This window comes from Terrapene carolina, unplaced genomic scaffold (assembly GCF_002925995.2).
Source record: "Terrapene carolina triunguis isolate 2854851 unplaced genomic scaffold, T_m_triunguis-2.0 Scaffold66, whole genome shotgun sequence".
In the NCBI taxonomy this organism is placed as follows: domain Eukaryota; kingdom Metazoa; phylum Chordata; order Testudines; family Emydidae; genus Terrapene; species Terrapene triunguis.
The window spans coordinates 85,790,899-85,808,953 of record NW_020664417.1 but is presented as its reverse complement, the minus strand read 5'-3'; the positions used below and the strand labels follow the sequence as shown (position 1 = coordinate 85,808,953).

At 43.5% G+C, this 18,055-nt stretch overlaps 1 protein-coding gene across 3 annotated transcripts in view; it reads right to left on the bottom strand.

Moving 5' to 3' along the window:
• ZFYVE28 (zinc finger FYVE-type containing 28) overlaps positions 1–18,055 on the bottom strand; it is a 288,813-nt gene that overhangs the window by 36,205 nt on the left and 234,553 nt on the right. Inside the window, exons 11-12 of one of the 3 annotated variants that reach the window (XR_003369619.2) lie at positions 12,893–13,050; positions 12,673–12,745 (exon numbers count right to left, since the gene is read on the bottom strand). Coding sequence is in view for 1 of the 3 variants with exons in the window: in XM_026648078.2 (XP_026503863.1) it covers positions 7,451–7,555 (105 nt within the window). In the remaining 2 variants the exon portion in view is untranslated. Of the gene's footprint in view, positions 1–7,450; positions 7,556–12,672; positions 12,746–12,892; positions 13,051–18,055 lie in introns of those variants that run through there. The other 2 variants (XM_026648078.2, XR_003369620.2) reach the window with 2 other exon arrangements.

Below are 18,055 nucleotides of genomic sequence, written 5' to 3'. Positions count from 1 at the left end.
AAGGTGGCCTAGGCTGTCCCTGGTTTTGACCAGGTTGAGGGCCGGTCGACCTCCGCCTGCCTCCTCGACCCCGCCGCCTGGCAAAGTCCTGTCTAGGACGAGGCGGGGGAGGGTAAAACCTCTGCGGCGGCGGCCGGAAGGGTCTGCGCTGAGGCCCCGGGACGTGCATCCCCAGGGAGCGCATCATTGTCCGCGAGTCCTTGAGGTTTTGAAGCCTCGCGTCAGTCTTCTCTGAAAAGAGTCCCTGGCCCTCAAACGGCAGATCCTGTAGCGTCTGCTGCAGCTCTGGTGGCAAGCCAGACACCTGGAGCCAGGAGAGTCGCCGCATGGCTATCCCCGAAGCCAGGGTCCTAGCTGCCGAGTCCGCAATGTCAAGCGAGGCTTGTAAGGAGGTGCGCGCCACCCGCATACCCTCCTCTACCAAAGCCCCAAACTCCTCCCTCGATTCCTGGGGAACCAGCTCCTTGAATTTCCCCATCGAGGACCAGGAGTTGAAGGAGTAGCGGCTCAGGAGCGCCTGTTGGTTGGCCGCTCGGAGTTGGAGCCCCCCCGCAGAGTAGACCTTGCGTCCGAACAAGTCGAAGCGCTTAGCGTCCTTCGACTTGGGCGCAGCGGCCTGCTGGCCATGGCGCTCCCGTGCATTCACCGATGATACCACCAGTGAGCACGGTTGGGGATGGGTATAGAGGTATTCATGGTCTTTGGAGGGAACAAAGTACTTCCGCTCCACCCCTCTGGCCGTGGGTGGAATCGAGGCCGGGGTTTGCCAGATAGTGGTGGCATTGGCTTGAATAGTCGGGATCAGCGGTAACGCCACCCGAGAGGGAGCGTCCGCTGATAGAATGTTTACAATGGGGTCGTGAACCTCCACAATCTCCTCCATTTGGAGGTCCATATTGCGTGCCACCCTTCGCAAGAGGTCCTGGTGCGCTCGCAGGTCAATAGGAGGCGGACCCATGGCGGATGTGCCCGCTACCGCCTCATCGGGGGAGGAGGAGGAGGATCCCCCTGGTGGCAAGGGGTCCAAGGGTGGTTCCTGCTCCAGGTGCTCCTGTAGATGAACATCAGCAGCCCCTGGGACCAGGGCGTCCACCGGAGTGGGCACCGGCGCCTCCATACCACCTGGTGGAGGGCGGGAGATGGTGGTCTCCGGGACCCTGGGCTCGGAGCGTGCCGAGCGGGACGCAGAAGGAGGGGCGCCTTGCGCCTGATGGTAGGCCCACGGCGTCCAGAAGGACCAATGCGCAGGAGCTTGCGTAGGGTCCTCCGCCGTCTCCTGCAGGTGGGTGGCCTCCGCATCCGAGGAACGGGACGCCGACCTCGATGGCCACGGCGGTGCCGAGCGCACTGATACCGGCACCGGATGGTACGGTGCCGATCGGTGCCGGTCGTAGGGCGATCTGTCCCTGCCCGGTGCCGGGGAACGGTGCCGAGATCTAGATCGGGATCGGTGCCGGTAGTCTCTTCGGTGCCGAGAGCCCGATCTGGAGCGGGACGAAGATCTCGAGGAGGCCCGGTACCGGGAGCGGCCTCTCGAGCCCGAGCGGCGCTCATACCGGTGCCGGAAGCTCCGTCTCGAGCCCGAGCGGTGCCAGTCGTCGCGACGGTGCCGGGATCTGGAACGGCATCGTGAAGGTGATCGGTGCCGCGAGTACGACCGGTGCCGAGGTGACATTCGGCGCCGGGACTCCGAGCGGCGTCGGGACGTGCTCCTGGACCTCGAATGGTGCCGCAAGTCTGGAGCTGGAGACGGCGGGCGCAGCAGGGCAGGCTTGCCCCTGGACTGCAGCTGGCGCGGAGCAACCGGTGCCGGGAGGTGTGACGGCCCCGGTTCGGTGAAGGCAATCAGGTCCCGTGCCGTTGCAAAAGTCTCCGGAGTGGACGAGAGACAAGGTTCCACCACCAGCCTAGGTGGGGAAACAGTCCGCACCGGACTCGACGGCCTCGGTGCCGGAGTCAACGGTGGGGCCGCCTGTTGTGGGCGGTCCAACGGCGGACGCGGCTCTACCCCCGGCACCGGGGGAGCCGGCGTCTTCGGCGCAGCCGTGTCCTGGGTCTTGCGGACCTTCTTGTGGCCTGGAGACAGCGATCGGCGCCGAGGCCCCTGAGGCGGGCGCGGTGCCGACGTCGGTCGGTGCCGTGGTTTATCCGTCGCACCGGTCGGAGCCGCCGGGGCGCTGCGCACGGAAGCGCTCGGTGCCGGGGCGCTGTGCACCGAAGTGCTCGGTGCCGGGACGCTGCGCACTGAAGGAGGGTCCGGACTCAGAGCCGCCTCCATCAGGAGCTGTCGGAGCCTGAAATCTCGCTCCTTCCTCGTCCTCGGCTTGAAGGCCTTGCAGATAGGGCACTTATCTGCGGGATGGGCCTCCCCAAGGCACTTCAAGCAGGAGCTATGCGGGTCGCTTGTTGGCATGTGCTTCCCGCAGGACGCGCACGGCTTAAAGCCAGGAGCCTTGGGCATGAGCCCGGCTGTGCGCCGGGGGGAAAAGGGGGGAGACAACCCCCTAAACCCCCGCTAACGATTTACAACTAAACAAGAACTAAACAACTAACTATCTAAAGAACTATAACAACTATATACAACTATCTACACTAAGGAGAATGAGAAAGCTAGGGAGTGTGGAGATCAGCTAAGCCGCGCTCCACAGTTCCAACGACCGTCAGGGGCGGTAAGAAGGAACTGAGGGGGGGCTGGGTCGGCTGGGGTATATATCCAGCGCCATAACGGCGCCACTCCAGGGGGCTCCACAGCCGACCCACCGGGGTTGCTAGGGCAAAAATCTTCCGACGATCGTGCACGCGGCGCGCGCACACCTAACTGGAATGGATATGAGCAAGCACTCGAAGAAGAATAATGTATTTTGATTCCTATTTACATTCTTATTGCAGGTTATTAGAGAAAACAGCAAAAAGATAAAAATTTAGGCCACAAACACATTTAAGAGTAAAGAAGGAAAAAAGACTCAATAAAAGTGCCAAAAAATAACAAAGATGCATGAGGGGTACAACTCAGCAAGAGTGCAATAATGTAACAGAACAAAGGTAAAAGACTATAAAAAGCTAGTTGAGAGAATGAAACAAATATTGCAGAAGTTAAGAAAGGAGATTTTTCAAGTACATAAGGAGCTGTTGGGGACCTTTACAAGACAGCAGATAGAGTTTAATGACTGAAAACACTGCAAAAAGCATTAGTAAATGCCTTGTACGATTGCTTATAAGGGACAGAGTTACCTGTCCAGCACGTGTTCCAGAATATATAAAAATGATGCCCAAGGAGCTTGAGATTACATTAAAACATGATAAAATTCTGGAGAAAGATATTGATGAAAAAAAGGTAAGATACCAGGGCGAGATGGCGCTCCTTAGATGATGGTTAAGGTGGTAAGGGAAACACTTTTAGAGAGAGTGAAAAGCTTATGACAAACAGGAAAGTTCTCAGGTGCTGGAAAGACAAATACTGTACATGTATTTAAAAGGATCTAGGAAACTAGGGCTCCAATCCAGGAAAGCACTTAAGCACATAGTTTAATTTAAGGCACACAAGTATTCTCAATGCTTTAAATCAGGATAGTGACATGGTTAAAGTTAAGCATGTGCTTAAGTACTTTGCTGAATGGGGGGTTTCAATATGAAGCCTTGACTCCTGGTAACATTGATCAGATAGAGAGCAGGGAAATGTTTAATTTTTAAAATAGCATCCAGGGATTTAGCAATGATTCTCACAGTGATATGTTGTGGACTCACACACAACAGTGCAAGCCTTATAAATCTGACTTAATTTTCAGAAGAAACAACACAGAACACAAAGAAGTGAAAAAGCTGTAGACACAAGTTATCTTAACTACAAGAAATATTAGTACAGTGGCACACAAAATATTAATTTACAAGGGCAGGCAAATATGGTGCAAGAGATAAGCTGCTCTAGCTGATAAAGAATTACTTGTCCTCAAGGCTCCTGTAATCTCTGGTGAACACTTGAGGTATCCTGTATTGTCCTTTCAGCAATCACTGTGCCTGGAGTGGACTTATTCCTGTGTTACACAGCGTGTTTAGCAGAGGGCAACCACATTCGGCAGATTCATAGATTCATAGATTCTAGGACTGGAAGGGACCTCGAGAGGTCATCGAGTCCAGTCCCCTGCCCGCATGGCAGGACCAAATACTGTCTAGACCATCCCTGATAGACATTTATCTAACCTACTCTTAAATATCTCCAGAGACGGAGATTCCACAACCTCCCTAGGCAATTTATTCCAGTGTTTAACCACCCTGACACTTAGGAACTTTTTCCTAATGTCCAACCTAGACCTCCCTTGCTGCAGTTTAAGCCCATTGCTTCTTGTTCTATCCTCAGAGGCTAAGGTGAACAAGTTTTCTCCCTCCTCCTTATGATAAAATGTTCTTTATTCAAAGAATATTGGTAAGTGGGAATACTTCAAAAATAGAAAGACACAAAGAATGGTTTTACCAGGCAAAGATAAACACGTTAATCAAAGAAATAGAAAGGACAGATACAATAAGACCACTTTACATTTAATTCCCCTCACCAAAAAACTAAAGTCTTGTCTATATGGGGACACTCAGAAAAATTAATCTGTATTAACTAAGGTGTACATTTAAAGTGGATTAGTTAAACTGCATTAAACCCCTGTATAGATGCTCTCGTTCAGAATTAAAGTGGCCTCAATTCAGTTTAGTTTAATTCACTTTACTATAAACCCAGATTCCTTGGGTAACATTTGTATATATTCTGGAAAATGTATTGGACTGGTATGTCTGTCCCTTGTGCTATGCACTTTGAATTAAACTAACCTGAATTAAGGCCTCTTTAATTCTGAATGAGAGAGTCCACTCAGGGGTTTAATGCAGTTTAATTAATTTACTTTTAATTCACACCTTTTAGTTAACGGATTAATTTTCCTGAGTATCCCCATGTATACAAGCCCTAAAAAATGAAAACTAAGGCAAAAGAAGGATAGGATGCTTAGAATAATTTAGGAGTAATGTGTTTACCTAGAAAAAAATCAAAGATTAAAAAAGCTCAAGAAAGGTTTTGTGCAATTGACATTTCAGACAGACATGTGTGGGATCAACTTACAAGACCAAAAATTCAATAAGACAAGAGGAAAACAACTTTTTTTATGATTGCTGATAAAAATTAGTGCAACATGCAAACAGAAAAGGTGGGAAGATAGAGAGCAGGAATAGCATAACCCATCAGGAAAACTAGATGTCTCCCTAGAATGCTATTATTTGGCATTTGGAAGTACAGAATTCACTCTAACTGCAATCTTATGATGGAGGCACTCAAAAAAATTATTATTTTGATATGGTACTTTTCTTCTGATATTTTTAGAGAAAGACCATCTTTTCCCCCATTCCTGCTTCCCCAAACTTCTCATAAATTCTTGAATTCCTGATCCTACACTAAGGTCAAGAAGCATTGAATACATATAAACAGCTGAAAGATAAAGAGGCAAAGAAGAAGAACAAAAGAAGAAAAGCAGAGAATTATCACAGATCTAGAAACACCAGAAACATCTTGACTAAAATTTCAGTATCTCTCCGAATGTACTGTTAAAAGAGGCAACGTCATTTCTATGAAAATACTGAAAAAGCAAAAGAACCTTTATTTCTGTTTTAATAACTTTTTGTTGCCCTAAAATGTATTCCCTCATAATTAAGGCTGCGAGTTTGTCATGGAGGTCATGGAACTCATGGATTCTCTGACTTTCTGGGACCTCCATGACTTCTGCAGCGGCCAGTGCGGCTGGCCTGGGGGCCGCCTGAGCAGTTCGAGCAACCCCTTGGCCAGTCACACCGGCCGCTGCTGGGGTAGTTGTGGGCCACTGCTCCCTCCCCGCCTCTTCCAGCAGCAGCAGGAGTTTGGGTATGGGAGGGGGATCAGGGCCGGGGACTGGGGCATGGGAGGGTGTGAGGACTCTGGGCGGCACTTACCTTGGGGGGGGGGGGTCCCCGGAAACCGGCAACATGTCCCTCCCTCCTCAGCTCCTAGTTCCATGCGCTACCGTCGCCCACAGGCATAGCCCCTACAGCTCTGGCCAAATGGCAGCAGCGGAGCCGGCGCTTGGAGCGGGTCCAGTGCGTGGAGCTAGTGGCTGAGCAGGGCCGACTCTGGCTTTCTGGCCGCCCCAAGCAAAAACGGCCAGAAAAGCAAAAAAAAAAAAAAAAAAAAAAAACCTGCGGCGCGGCCAGGGTGCAGGGGGACTCCCTGCCCTGCAAATGTGCCCCAGCTAGCGGGGGGAGAGAGAGAAGGGGGGCGGCCAGGGCTTCAGCGGGGCGCTGCCACGCGGCCCCTCCCGCCGTGCCCCTTGCCAGGAGGGCTCCGCGCCGCTCCGGTCGGCTGGGAGGGAAGGACGCGGGCTGCAGGGCGGCCGGAGCGGAACAAACAACAACAACAAAAAAGCGGCTGTGCTGCCCTAGGATTGGGCGGAATGCCGCCTCCTACAAGCTGCCGCCCCAAGCACCAGCTTGCTCGGCTAGTGCCTGGGGCTGAGGGAGGGACATGTTGCTGCTTCCAGGGAGCCAGGCAGGGAGCTTGCCAGCCACCCCCCCCCCCCCCCCCCGCCCCAGCACCCCCCTCCCCCCCCCCCCCGCCCCCCCCGAGCACCCACGGCACCTCCCACACAAGCACCTGCGGCACTCCCTGGGCCATATCCCCACAAGATTTAGTCAGGGGTATATAATACAAGTCATGGAGAGGTCACGGGCCATGAATTTTTGTTTACTGCCTGAGACTTGTGCATGACATACTAAAAATACCTGTGACTAAAATATAGCCTTACCTCATAATCCTTACTAATTCTCTTAGCAAAATCAATTACAAAGATTCGTCTCCCTCACATACGCTTAGCTGATGAGAACACAGGCCAGCATTCTTAACATATTTTTGGGCCACAAAATAATAGCAAAACTAAAGAAACTATTCTTAGTTGTGACATTCCTCTGATTTTACTATTAGATCCCAGGGAAGCAGAAAACAGATGGCAGAACCATGCCATCTGGAGAGACAAGACCTAGTAATGTATAGTCATTCACTGTTTTTCAATAATAATCTCTTTCTGCAATGAAGTTCTATTGTATCAGGTGTATAAAACTCTCTGTCTAAAATGTATTTTAAAAGCTAGTTATCTTAAATACCTCTTTAGGAATGTACCTAAAAAGTACCTCTTTGAACATAATCAAAAATGAGATCAGATGATGATCTCAAATGTTGTACAATTCACTGTTGTGTACCTCATGACAATGCTCCACAAACAGACTTTATTAGCATACAAAATGAGCTTCAAAAATAAACGTGCCTGTGTGCTGAAAGAAAGAATTATCTGAAGTGCTGCTGTCACTTTAGTGTTAATTCAATGAAAATTTTTCATCAACCATCACTCAATACAATTAGTCAAATGTGACTGTGAAGTGAGATTATTATTACCTCAGAGCGTATATGCTGGAGAGACTACATGTAGTGACAGAAACACTGTCATAGTCACTGCTGGAGATGGAGCTGAGGGGGGAATCACGTAAGCCATCCTGAGAACTGAAAAAAGCATATGGAAACAAAATGAACTGCTGAAAAGAACAAAAATGAGAATAGAGCAATGGATCGCAAATGATCATACAAAAAAAGAAAAGTACAGCGACAGTAACACTCATTTACTCTCTGGGAGCCCAGGTATATATTTGAACATATTTTAGATTAGTACAAAAAGCGCAGCTCAACTGGCAGGACCAATGGGCATGCTCTCTGTGAAAATCGTCAATTTAATTTATAATATGCAGTTAAGAAAACTGGGGAAAAAACAAAAGTTATTTTAAAGCCTGAGTGCAAATGTGTCTACATGTTGTAAATATTGGCCTACATTTTAGAATGAAGATGCTCCATGACCAGGCATCCCGAAAACCATTGTATGTTTCATACCAATATAACCAAAGAAATAAGCCCAAATAACTTTTAAAATGCCAAGACAAGTTTCAGCTAACAGTTTCCAAGCTGTTGGAAGGAAGGAGGAGAATGGGAAGGGAAAGTCAATGTGATAAATGAAGAGTTGCTTCTCGCTTCCTGTCCTGTTGCTATACTATATGATTTAACAAATCCATTATTCGCTCAGTCAGTACAGGACTGCCTGGCCCTCAAAACTGCCATGTGGCTCAAAATTTTATCTAAAACCTGATTGATGTTCCTATGCAAAGCTTGAAAGAATGGCCACATGACAAACCATGGCTACTTTATAAATCTACTGGCTAATGAGCAAAACATGAACTATTTAAAATAACGGAATACACCCGACAATGAAACAGCTTGTAAATATTATATGATCTTTAAAGGGACACTGTATTTGAATTGTAGCCAATTTCAAAATTAGAATTAAAAATAATTTCAGGTAGTACTCTCATTTGCAAATTAATAAGGTGCAGCAGAACAGTGTCTATATCTCAGTGACAAATTGTCGCTCTGCTATTGGAAGTTCCACGTACTGAAGGAAATTAATTTACAGTAGATAAAGAAAAATGTACTCCTGAGCAAATGTATCACAGTAGTATTGGTTCTAGGCATTACCAAAAAATTCTTTAAAGCCCTTTGAACTAAAGGGTTCTGACAATGAAAATCTTTCGACATCCAAAGTAGAGAGAGAGGTGTCTGTCTCAGAAATATATTTAGTTTGAAGAAATGTAATTGGTTAATTTGAATTAATTGTTTTTTTCCCCCTCTACCTGACAATAAGTGAAATTCTCATGCATTTTGACTGGCATGTATGTATGGGGCATGCATTCAAGCCAGTTGTAATCCAGATTCTCTACTCCTGTCATATTTAAAACACAGCTAGTTTGCAGGCAAGTGACCAGAAGAACACTTAAGGGGAATTTTTCAAAGCAGTATATAAAAGGTACATGATCTAATCCCATTAAGAAACAATAAGATTTGTTTGCATACCTCCCACACATACCTTTCAAAATGTACCCCTTCATGTTCCTTATTTTTGATTACCAATTTAAAAATAAATCCCCGAGTATATTATATTTTAGTTGAAAGAAGGACGGGCACACTGGGAAAATAATTTATCAGACTTCAACAAAAATCCATTTAACTTTCATTTGTTTTAAGTAATTTCCCTTGCCAATTCTGCTCACTCTGAAGAGACATTTGCATTTAAACAAAGATTTGCTCTCACAGCTCATCTTCACCTTCCTAATCCTGAAATGTGGTCATACTGCTAATATATGGCATCATAACCAGTTCTATGACAGCAAAATGATGTAAAAAAAATACAAGATTATGAGTCCACAGTATGATCACGCAGGAGAAACTGCCTTGTCAAGATGAAAGCTACTGCTCAAACTCAAATATCTTCAGTAGCAGTAACACTATTATAGAATACAGAAAACTATTTGTAGTTGCTTCTTTTATAATTTTTCTGTTTCCATTTTGCCCCTGAAACTTCCTCCAGCTGGTAATACTTTCTTTAAGAAGGGACCAAGTCCTGCTTTCCTTATTTACTTTTCTGTTAAATCCTGCATGAAGAAACCCAGTGATTATTTCTCAGTTCCCTGCAATACAGAAATATTGTATCTATTTTTGCTAAATTTAGTATTTCACACATTGTAAACATCAGGAGTCAGACCTCAAAAATCTTAAAACTGACTAAAGAGCCAGGAGATTTTAAAAAAACAATGCATTCTAGATTATTTATTAGGGCTGTCAACTAATCACAGTTAACACACAATTAACTCAAAAGTTAATCATGATTAATCGCACTGTTAAACAATAGAATACCAATTGGAATTTATTAAATACAACGAGCTGACCCATCACCTGAGATTATACAGTAATATTAGCAGATATGAAAGTAGTAGCCCTTGTAGCATGAAAAGCACCAGAATGACCACACTATGCTATGATTATTTCTCAGATCCTCCTCCCGCCCCCACACCCACCCCGACAGATTTCTATGCGCTGAAGACAATATTACTTCACCAGTTTTCTTTTATTGGGTGAAAAAATGGGACACCTTTTTGCCCATATTTGAAATCCAAGTTCAAATGTGTCGTGAGCTACACCTTGACCAAAGTCCAGTGCAGAGTGGTGTATTTTTACTTAAAAGTTGCACTTATCCTCTCTGTGGTGATGGGAGAAAGAAGAGACAAGTGTGTCAGAATAGAGAGGACAGTCTCTTAGATTGTCTGAACAATGTATATATTAGTATGGTGCAATAAATGTAGGTATTTTACAAGTATAATTTCCCCCTCCTATTTACAATGCTTTCCTTGCATAAAATCATGGCATTTTGTACCCATGTAACTTAGACTCTAAGGTGATTCTGTTTTCTGGCCAGCAGCAGACCCAGCACACAAAGTATCCAGAGATAGAAATGATCCTATCTTTTTAGCAAAGGCAGAAATAATCCATAAATGTGGCTGTAGTACGGACCATTACTGAGTCCAGGGGCATATGTAGGCATAAAGCCTATAGACTTTATAAAACATTCTAATACTCCGGCTACTGGGGATTTGCAGGACTGACCGTCCATGGCTTTAAGACAGTGGTTGTCAACCTTTTTTCATTTGCAGTCCCCTAAAAAATTTCAAATGAGGTGCAGACACCTTTGAAAATCTTATAGCTGTTCTACACTACCGCTGAAGTCAATATGATTTACGTCGCTTAGGGATCTGAAAACGACACTGCCCTGAGTGACATAAGTTACATTGACTTAAAACAGTGTCCACATCACACTATGCTGGTGGGAGATGCTCTCCACCGACATAGCTTCTGCCTCTCGTGAAGGTGGAGTAATTATGCTGACGGGAGAGCGCTCTCCCATTGGCATAGTGTGTCTTCACCTGGTGCGCCGATGTAGCTTGGTAGTGTAGACTTACCCTCAGACATTAGTCTGCAGACGCCCATGGGTCTGTGGACCACAGGTTGAAAATCACTGGTTTAAGAGGAATCAGAAAAAAAGGGTCTGAATTCCGCTCCACACTCCCGTTGCTTGTCAAAGGTTTTTCTGTCAGGTGCCAACGGCCAATGACTGCCAAAATATGGCCCCTGGGGTCTCTTCCATCATTTAAATCTATGCCTGCTAGTAATTCTAATTAATGCATATGCTTCTGCAGTGTGCTTTAGAATTTAAGCTACTTAAATTCAACAATAGACTTCATAGGTTAGACAGAGTTAGTCTTGCTTTTATTCTTCCGTATCTATACAAATAAAAAATTTCTGAGACTTTTGGGTACTGTATCTGTCTCAGACTTAACAATTATCTGCTATATGGCTAAACAGGTGCAAACTCTTGGCTGACTAATCTGTCAACGTGTAATGTACATTTATGTCAGACCATCTTCATACCAGAGAAATTCCTCAGACTCCATTTTGTGTCCCTGAATAAACAAAAGTCACTCCACCATTAGAAGCTACAGGTCACGTGATAAGGTCGGCAAGTCAGAGCTCTGGGGTAAACAATGACAGTGAGTATTTGGAACGTGCGTCCCAGAATAAGGTAACGTTGGCATGCGTTCAAGCTGATAATGTTTGGCAGGGAGCATGAGCAGAAACGACCTGATAAGACAGTGAGCGTAAAAGATCTGATAGCTGACAGAACAGTATAAAAGGCAGATGGTTAAAATGGTTGAGAGAGGAGTGAACAAGGAGTTGGGAAAGCAAGGAAAGAAGTTAAGCAGGTGAGAGGTGGAGAGTGGACGAACTGGCAAGAGAGCTGATCGAGAGAGGCAGCTACAGCAAGCCGACAGGACAGAAGAAGCCTGCAAGTTTTTAATCATAGTATAGTATTAGAGTGTGTGTGTGCGTGTATTGTAATTTACGTCTGTAAAACGTAAAGTACAATTTAAGAACCCATGTCAGCGATCCACTGAAGACCAGATATCTGTAACAGAGCTCAACCATTTAGAATAATTTCAACTGTATGCAATTGCGTTTTGAATATTCTTTAACTTGCAATAAGAGATTTGTATTTTAGGTAGGTTTTTAGATTAGGGATTATTAGTTACATTAACAGAAGGATACTTTTTTTGGGAAAGAATACTGTCTGTGTCTATCATTTATTAGAAGGCCATATCCATGTTCTCCAAGTGTTTCCTTAGTTATTCTGGAGACCCATACCTTAGGAAGAGAGATTAAGGGGGGTGATAGGTAGGTGATTCTAGGGCCTGGCACCCAAAGTTTTGGGGTGATAGTCTAGATACATAAAACACATCATCCCACATGATTATTGGAAAGCATTTATTTTTTTACCTGATTTACACATGAACACTTCAAACAACTTCATTTTCTATAATTATACAACAGATGAAGAATCAACATCTGAAAAGCTCTCTACACATGGTCCCCCAAAAAGAAGACTTGTGGTCTCAGTCCTACATACAATACAGTTCACATTTCACATAATAACCAATATACTGGTAAGGTATTTCTTTACATGCAGTCATATGAACATAAAATCACTCCAAAAGTACAAAAACCACACAGAGCACCAAGAATGAAATAAATAAATAAATGTTGGGAAGTCATACAAGCCATAAAGCATTCAACAACAGATTAAATGAATTTTTTCACATTAACAAAAATACATAAAATACTTAAATTAAATTTTTAACAGTGTCCTCTTACGTATCCCCGCCCTGTCTCTTTAACTTTTCCCATCCCTTTGTTGAAGGGACTGGTACTTCCTCCTTTATCTTTTCCATTCCCTTGGATGGTGAAAGGAATGGATTAACCCTGAGGAAAACAACAAATAAAAACAGCATTACACTTACCTGTTAAATGCATTTCTCCATCTGCACTTCCATATGGAATTGTTTCACGAATGGCCTGATCATAAAATTCTAAAGGCAGGCAAAACAGCTCTTCACCTCATTTACATACCTTTTGACACCTGTAATGACTTCTCTGCTGGACTTGAAGTTGCATGTTGACATGTTCATCTTAACTTCTCATCCATGCTGTCATCCTCTCACATCTTAATTATAGCAACTCCCTCTCCTAGGACTTCCCCAAATCCTAGCTTTTCAAGACTCCTGTATCTGAAGAGAAAGTTGCAGCCTCATGGTCTTCTCATAAATATCAAGAAGCACTGCCTGATCACTGCCAGCCACAAACATCTCCATTTGTTTCTCATTCAGAAGCTGAGAATTACCATCCCGCCAAACTAGCTGATCACAGTGGTTCTTTCTGGTTATACAACCTGTGAATCTTTCAATCATCTATGAATCTTTGGCACAGAGCCTCAGCTGGTACAAATTGGCATAGATCCATTGAGATAAATGGAGTGATACCAATTTATACCAGCTGAGGATTTGATCCCTGCCCCTTTTAAAAAAAATGATCTCCATGGATTTGTTTCAGCCTACTTTGTATCATCTTTTACTACTCTCCTCCCCATTTCCTCTCCTCATCTTACACCCTCCTCCTCAGAAACTAGTCAGTACGGGAATATCTTTCCCTTTCCAACTCCTGCCATCTGGAACAGCCCTTCTGTGTCTTCCTGCCTTACTAATGCTCCATCTCAGTTCAAACCTGATCCACTAACCTCTTGCTTATGCCTATCTCCCTTCTTTATATACTAATTTTTGTTACTCTTTTTATGACTATAAACATTAGACAATGCCTTCCCTCTACTGTTTTCCATACTTAAACTCAGATATTGTCTGTTACCTCATTTTTTATTTCTGTAAAGTGTTAAAGTGTTTGAGGATATACATTGTATGAAAGATTCCATTAAAGTTAAAGAGAGTGTAATATATCAAAGGCGGGCTTAACTATTAGAAAAAATAACATATACACATTTTTAAAAGTGTCTCGCTTCTCTGTACCAATATAAAGTGAAAATGTCTACCAGAAATTGTAGTGTTTCTTTTTGATTGATTATTTAGATTGTAAGCTCTTCACGACAAGAAACTCTGTGTTTGTACAGGGCCCAGTGCAATGGAACTGTAATAATTATGGGTGCCTTTACAAACAATTTCCTGATGTTACAGTAACTAACTGATAGAGAAAACATCTTTATTCACTTTTTTGGACACTTCGTTTGCTCACTGCAATTTCTGTTATATTAACACTGTAACCTTATGTTTGATAAAACCTACTTAATGTGCATGAAATCAAGACTCCCCTTTATACAGTTCTCTTCTGTTCTCATTAGCGCACCCTTAGAGACCTACGCAGGAGTTCCAGGGATCCTGTGGGATCCTGAGGTCAATTGACCTGCATTTCCTGCCTCATGTTTCCTGTAGTCAACCAGTGCTCGCTAGCTGCATGTGTTCATTAGCACAGTTATATGCAGATGATGCATGCATGGACAGGCATATTTCACAATAGGTGTTAGCGTAATCAGTATTGGAAACACAAAACATTAATCCTTCCCATCACCCATCCACGCCTTATATGAACTGTGCTTTTTTTTAAACTGCATTTTTTTCTTGGTAATGAAAAGACATGCCACACCAATTTGGGCCTTGATAGGTTTGTGGGACTCCTTGCTAAACCCAAAATAGTGGGTGAAAGGTGGATAAAACTTCATCTCAACCTATGAACACGTTTGATCCATAATTTCATAAACAATTTTATCTGAGCCAAAATGACCAGTGCATTTAAAATGAAAGAACCAATGAGAGTTTTCAAAGTTTCTAATAAGGTTACAGAATTGTTTTAGCAACACAAAGTTAAGATGGAAGGAAATATGTCTATATGGGACCAGTAGATATTTGTTTTGATGGAACACAATTTCCACCTCTCCTTGGGCATTACATTTCTGGAGAGCACTTGAGAACTAGCTTATGCATGGGGATAATAAAAATGCAAGGCAGTGAGCCTATACATACAGGGAACATTAGCTATTATAACTCTCATGTCGGTTGCCACCTTGGACCTGAGATCAAATCTCATCCAGTGGTTAGGACACTAGCCTAGGACTTGTGAAACCAGAGTTCAGTTCCCTGCTCTAGCAGACTTCCTGTGTGACCACCCAGGACAATACTTTGTGCTTCAGTTCCCCATCTGCAAAATGGGGATAAAAGTACTTCCCTACATGACAGGGGAGGCACAAGGATGAACACATGAAAAGACTGTGAAGCACTCAGATACTATGGTGATGGGGCCCATACAGGTATCTTAGATTGATAGATTTACCATCACGATTCTGTTTTCCACATCCTGAAAATTGTTCTGACCAGACTAAACAAGGAGAAGGAGCCCAATGATACCACATCTTCCATAGCTGTGTCCTCAACAACTCCTGGGATGTACATCTAAAATTTATTTTATTCCGTTGAAGTGTATTAATTTTCTATCCTATCCTGTTCCTCCTAACTCCTTTATTAGAATGTTTTTCTTTTTTTTAAAAAAAGAATCCAATTTAGTCAGCCAGGACATATCTGTCTTTTGGCAACACGTCTGTGACCCAAAAGGCAATCTTAAAAAAACAAAAACCCGAATACTTGATTCTGGCTAATAAGGATTGCTTACTATGTGCTGTGTCTGTGATTTTCCAGCAAGTGAACAGTAATTATCAGTGAGACAAAGTAATAAATAAATAATAGATACATCCCAAAGTAATATTAAATAGATACAGCCCAAAGGTCGGACAATGGTGATGTCACCCTTATTAGTGCTTTCCTATGATGTGATACAAGTAGACATGTCAACCAGTATTGGTTCAGATGCAGTTTTGAACCTGTGAACAATTTTTGAGGGTCTGGCTATTTTCTGCAACAAAACAATTGTGTGTTTGATGCTTGTTTTCATTAGTTTTAACAATTTTTGGCCAGTTTCCACTCCATTCCCTGGGATGTGCATCCAGTATCTTAGGTTTCATTTAATAATTTATTATTTCATAAAATATTATTAATTTCATTCATAGATTATCTATGAAATGTCAGCTACTTTTACATTCTAAGTGTACATCACCAACAAGCTAACTTTTAAATCTCTTGTGTCAACTATATTAAACTTAATTAGATGAATGGCTTTTAAAGCTTAGGTTTTTTTAACCAGATTTTTTTATTATAGTGAAAATTGAGATTTAGTAGAGGATGCTTTTGCTGATAAATGGCTTGCTGGTACAATACACTGACATTTTCATTTCATCCCAAGGCTGGATGATAACTGAAGTAACATTCTTAGTTACTGTGCAGAATCATGATGTTCAACGTGTGAAGTCAAACATTGTAATATCTAATTTGAACCTAGTACTGTGAAACATCTTGCAGAAAAGACTCAGGGCCAAATTCAGTCTTGGTTGTACTTACTTATGCAAAGGGCAGGTCTACACTACGGGGCTACATCGACCTAAGTTACGCAACTCCAGCTCCGTGAATAACGTAGCTAGAGTTGACGTACCTTAGGCCAACTTATTGCGGTGTCTACACTGAGCTGGGTCTCCTGTCAACTTATCTTATGCCTCTCATTCCGGTGGAGTACCAGAGTCAACAGGAGAGCAATCGGTGGTCAATTTAGTGGGTCTTCATGAGATCCGCTAAATCGACCCCTGATGGATCGATCACTGTGTGTCGATCCCCGGTAAGTGGAGACAAGCCCAAAGTCTGAACTTGACCTACCATATAGATGCAGGATTCTATAATACAAACAAATGATTGTAAGAGGAACAGAGAAATTTCAGTGGGGTGTTCAACAGAAGGCTAGGGAATCACTAAAGAAAAGCTCACCCATGTGGACAGTTGCTGTTATTTTCCCAATCAACCACTCTTTCCCTAATAACTGTATTGACAGGAGACAGTTTCCCTATTCTTAGATGGCTGGGTTAAGGATTAGAATAATTACAAACTGATTATAGAGACAAGTTTTCATTTAAATACACAGTTTATCAACACCCAGCTGCATTTCACTCATGGGAAAGGCATCTTGCTATCATATGAACACAAGGCACAATTTCCTTAAATCCAACAGCCAGTAGAAGTTATATTTTAAAACCAAATTTATCAGAATCCTTGATTTCTATTCATTTATACAGGTACAAATGACTATAGCATATTCACATTTTTGTCAAGAGCCAACAATTAAATACAAGACTAAGGCTGTTTTACTGAAAACCTCCATTTACTTCACAGTTTACATATGACTAAATGTTGTAACGTATTACATGTAAGAATAAAAATACCAAACTAGAAAGCTAGCATTGTAGGTGAAACAGCTGTTCATCTTTTTATGAAGAGTTCTGAACAATATATTGGGGAATGGAGCTTTAAAAATTCATAACTGCACAGTTGTAAGGCTAAGAAATTACAGCAACAAGAAGTGGAACAACTTGAGTGCCAGGCTGGGGAAGGTTAAATTAAGAATCTTAATGTAGGGTTGCAGTCAGTAATTAGGGACAGCACAGAAATATGCTTTGCACAGGCAATTTGCCCAGATGCATCATCCTTTCTACTTGGGAAAAATCTCTCTGCTCATTAAACTTCTGCTAACCAAATTTGAACAGCATGAACATCCAACTACAACAGCTAATGAAAGATACACTATTACAGCTCATAGAAAGTGAGAGGAAATAATAGCAACGTTTTTCTCACTACTAAGCACAGTTCAGTTCTTATGTATACTATGAAAAACAGCTATACATGAGAAGTCTTATTAGCGCACACACTCTAAATACTTGCAATAAATTAATAAAATTAAGGGATTCTGGTGAAAATTCTGTATTTTAAGTTAGACAGAATCAACCTGGAAGAAAAAGTAGAGAGAAAATACTTAAGAATTCTAATTTAGATGTTGCAAACAGGGCCGGCTCCAGGCACCAGCCGAGCAAGCTGGTGCTTGGGGCAGCAGATTGAATGAGGCGGCATTCCGCCCAATCCTAGGGCGGCATGGCCGCTTTTTTTTTTTTTTTTTTGGTTCCGCTCCAGCCGTCCTGTAGGGGGCGGCAGCGCGGAGGACGGGAGCGCCCTGCAGCAAGTCCAGCAGGGCAGTCGTCCTCCTTCCCTCCCCGCCGACCGGAGCGGAGCCCACCCGGCAGGCGGCAGGGGCCGCGTGGCAGCACCCCGCTATAGCCCTGGCCGCCCCCCTTCTCTCTCTCTC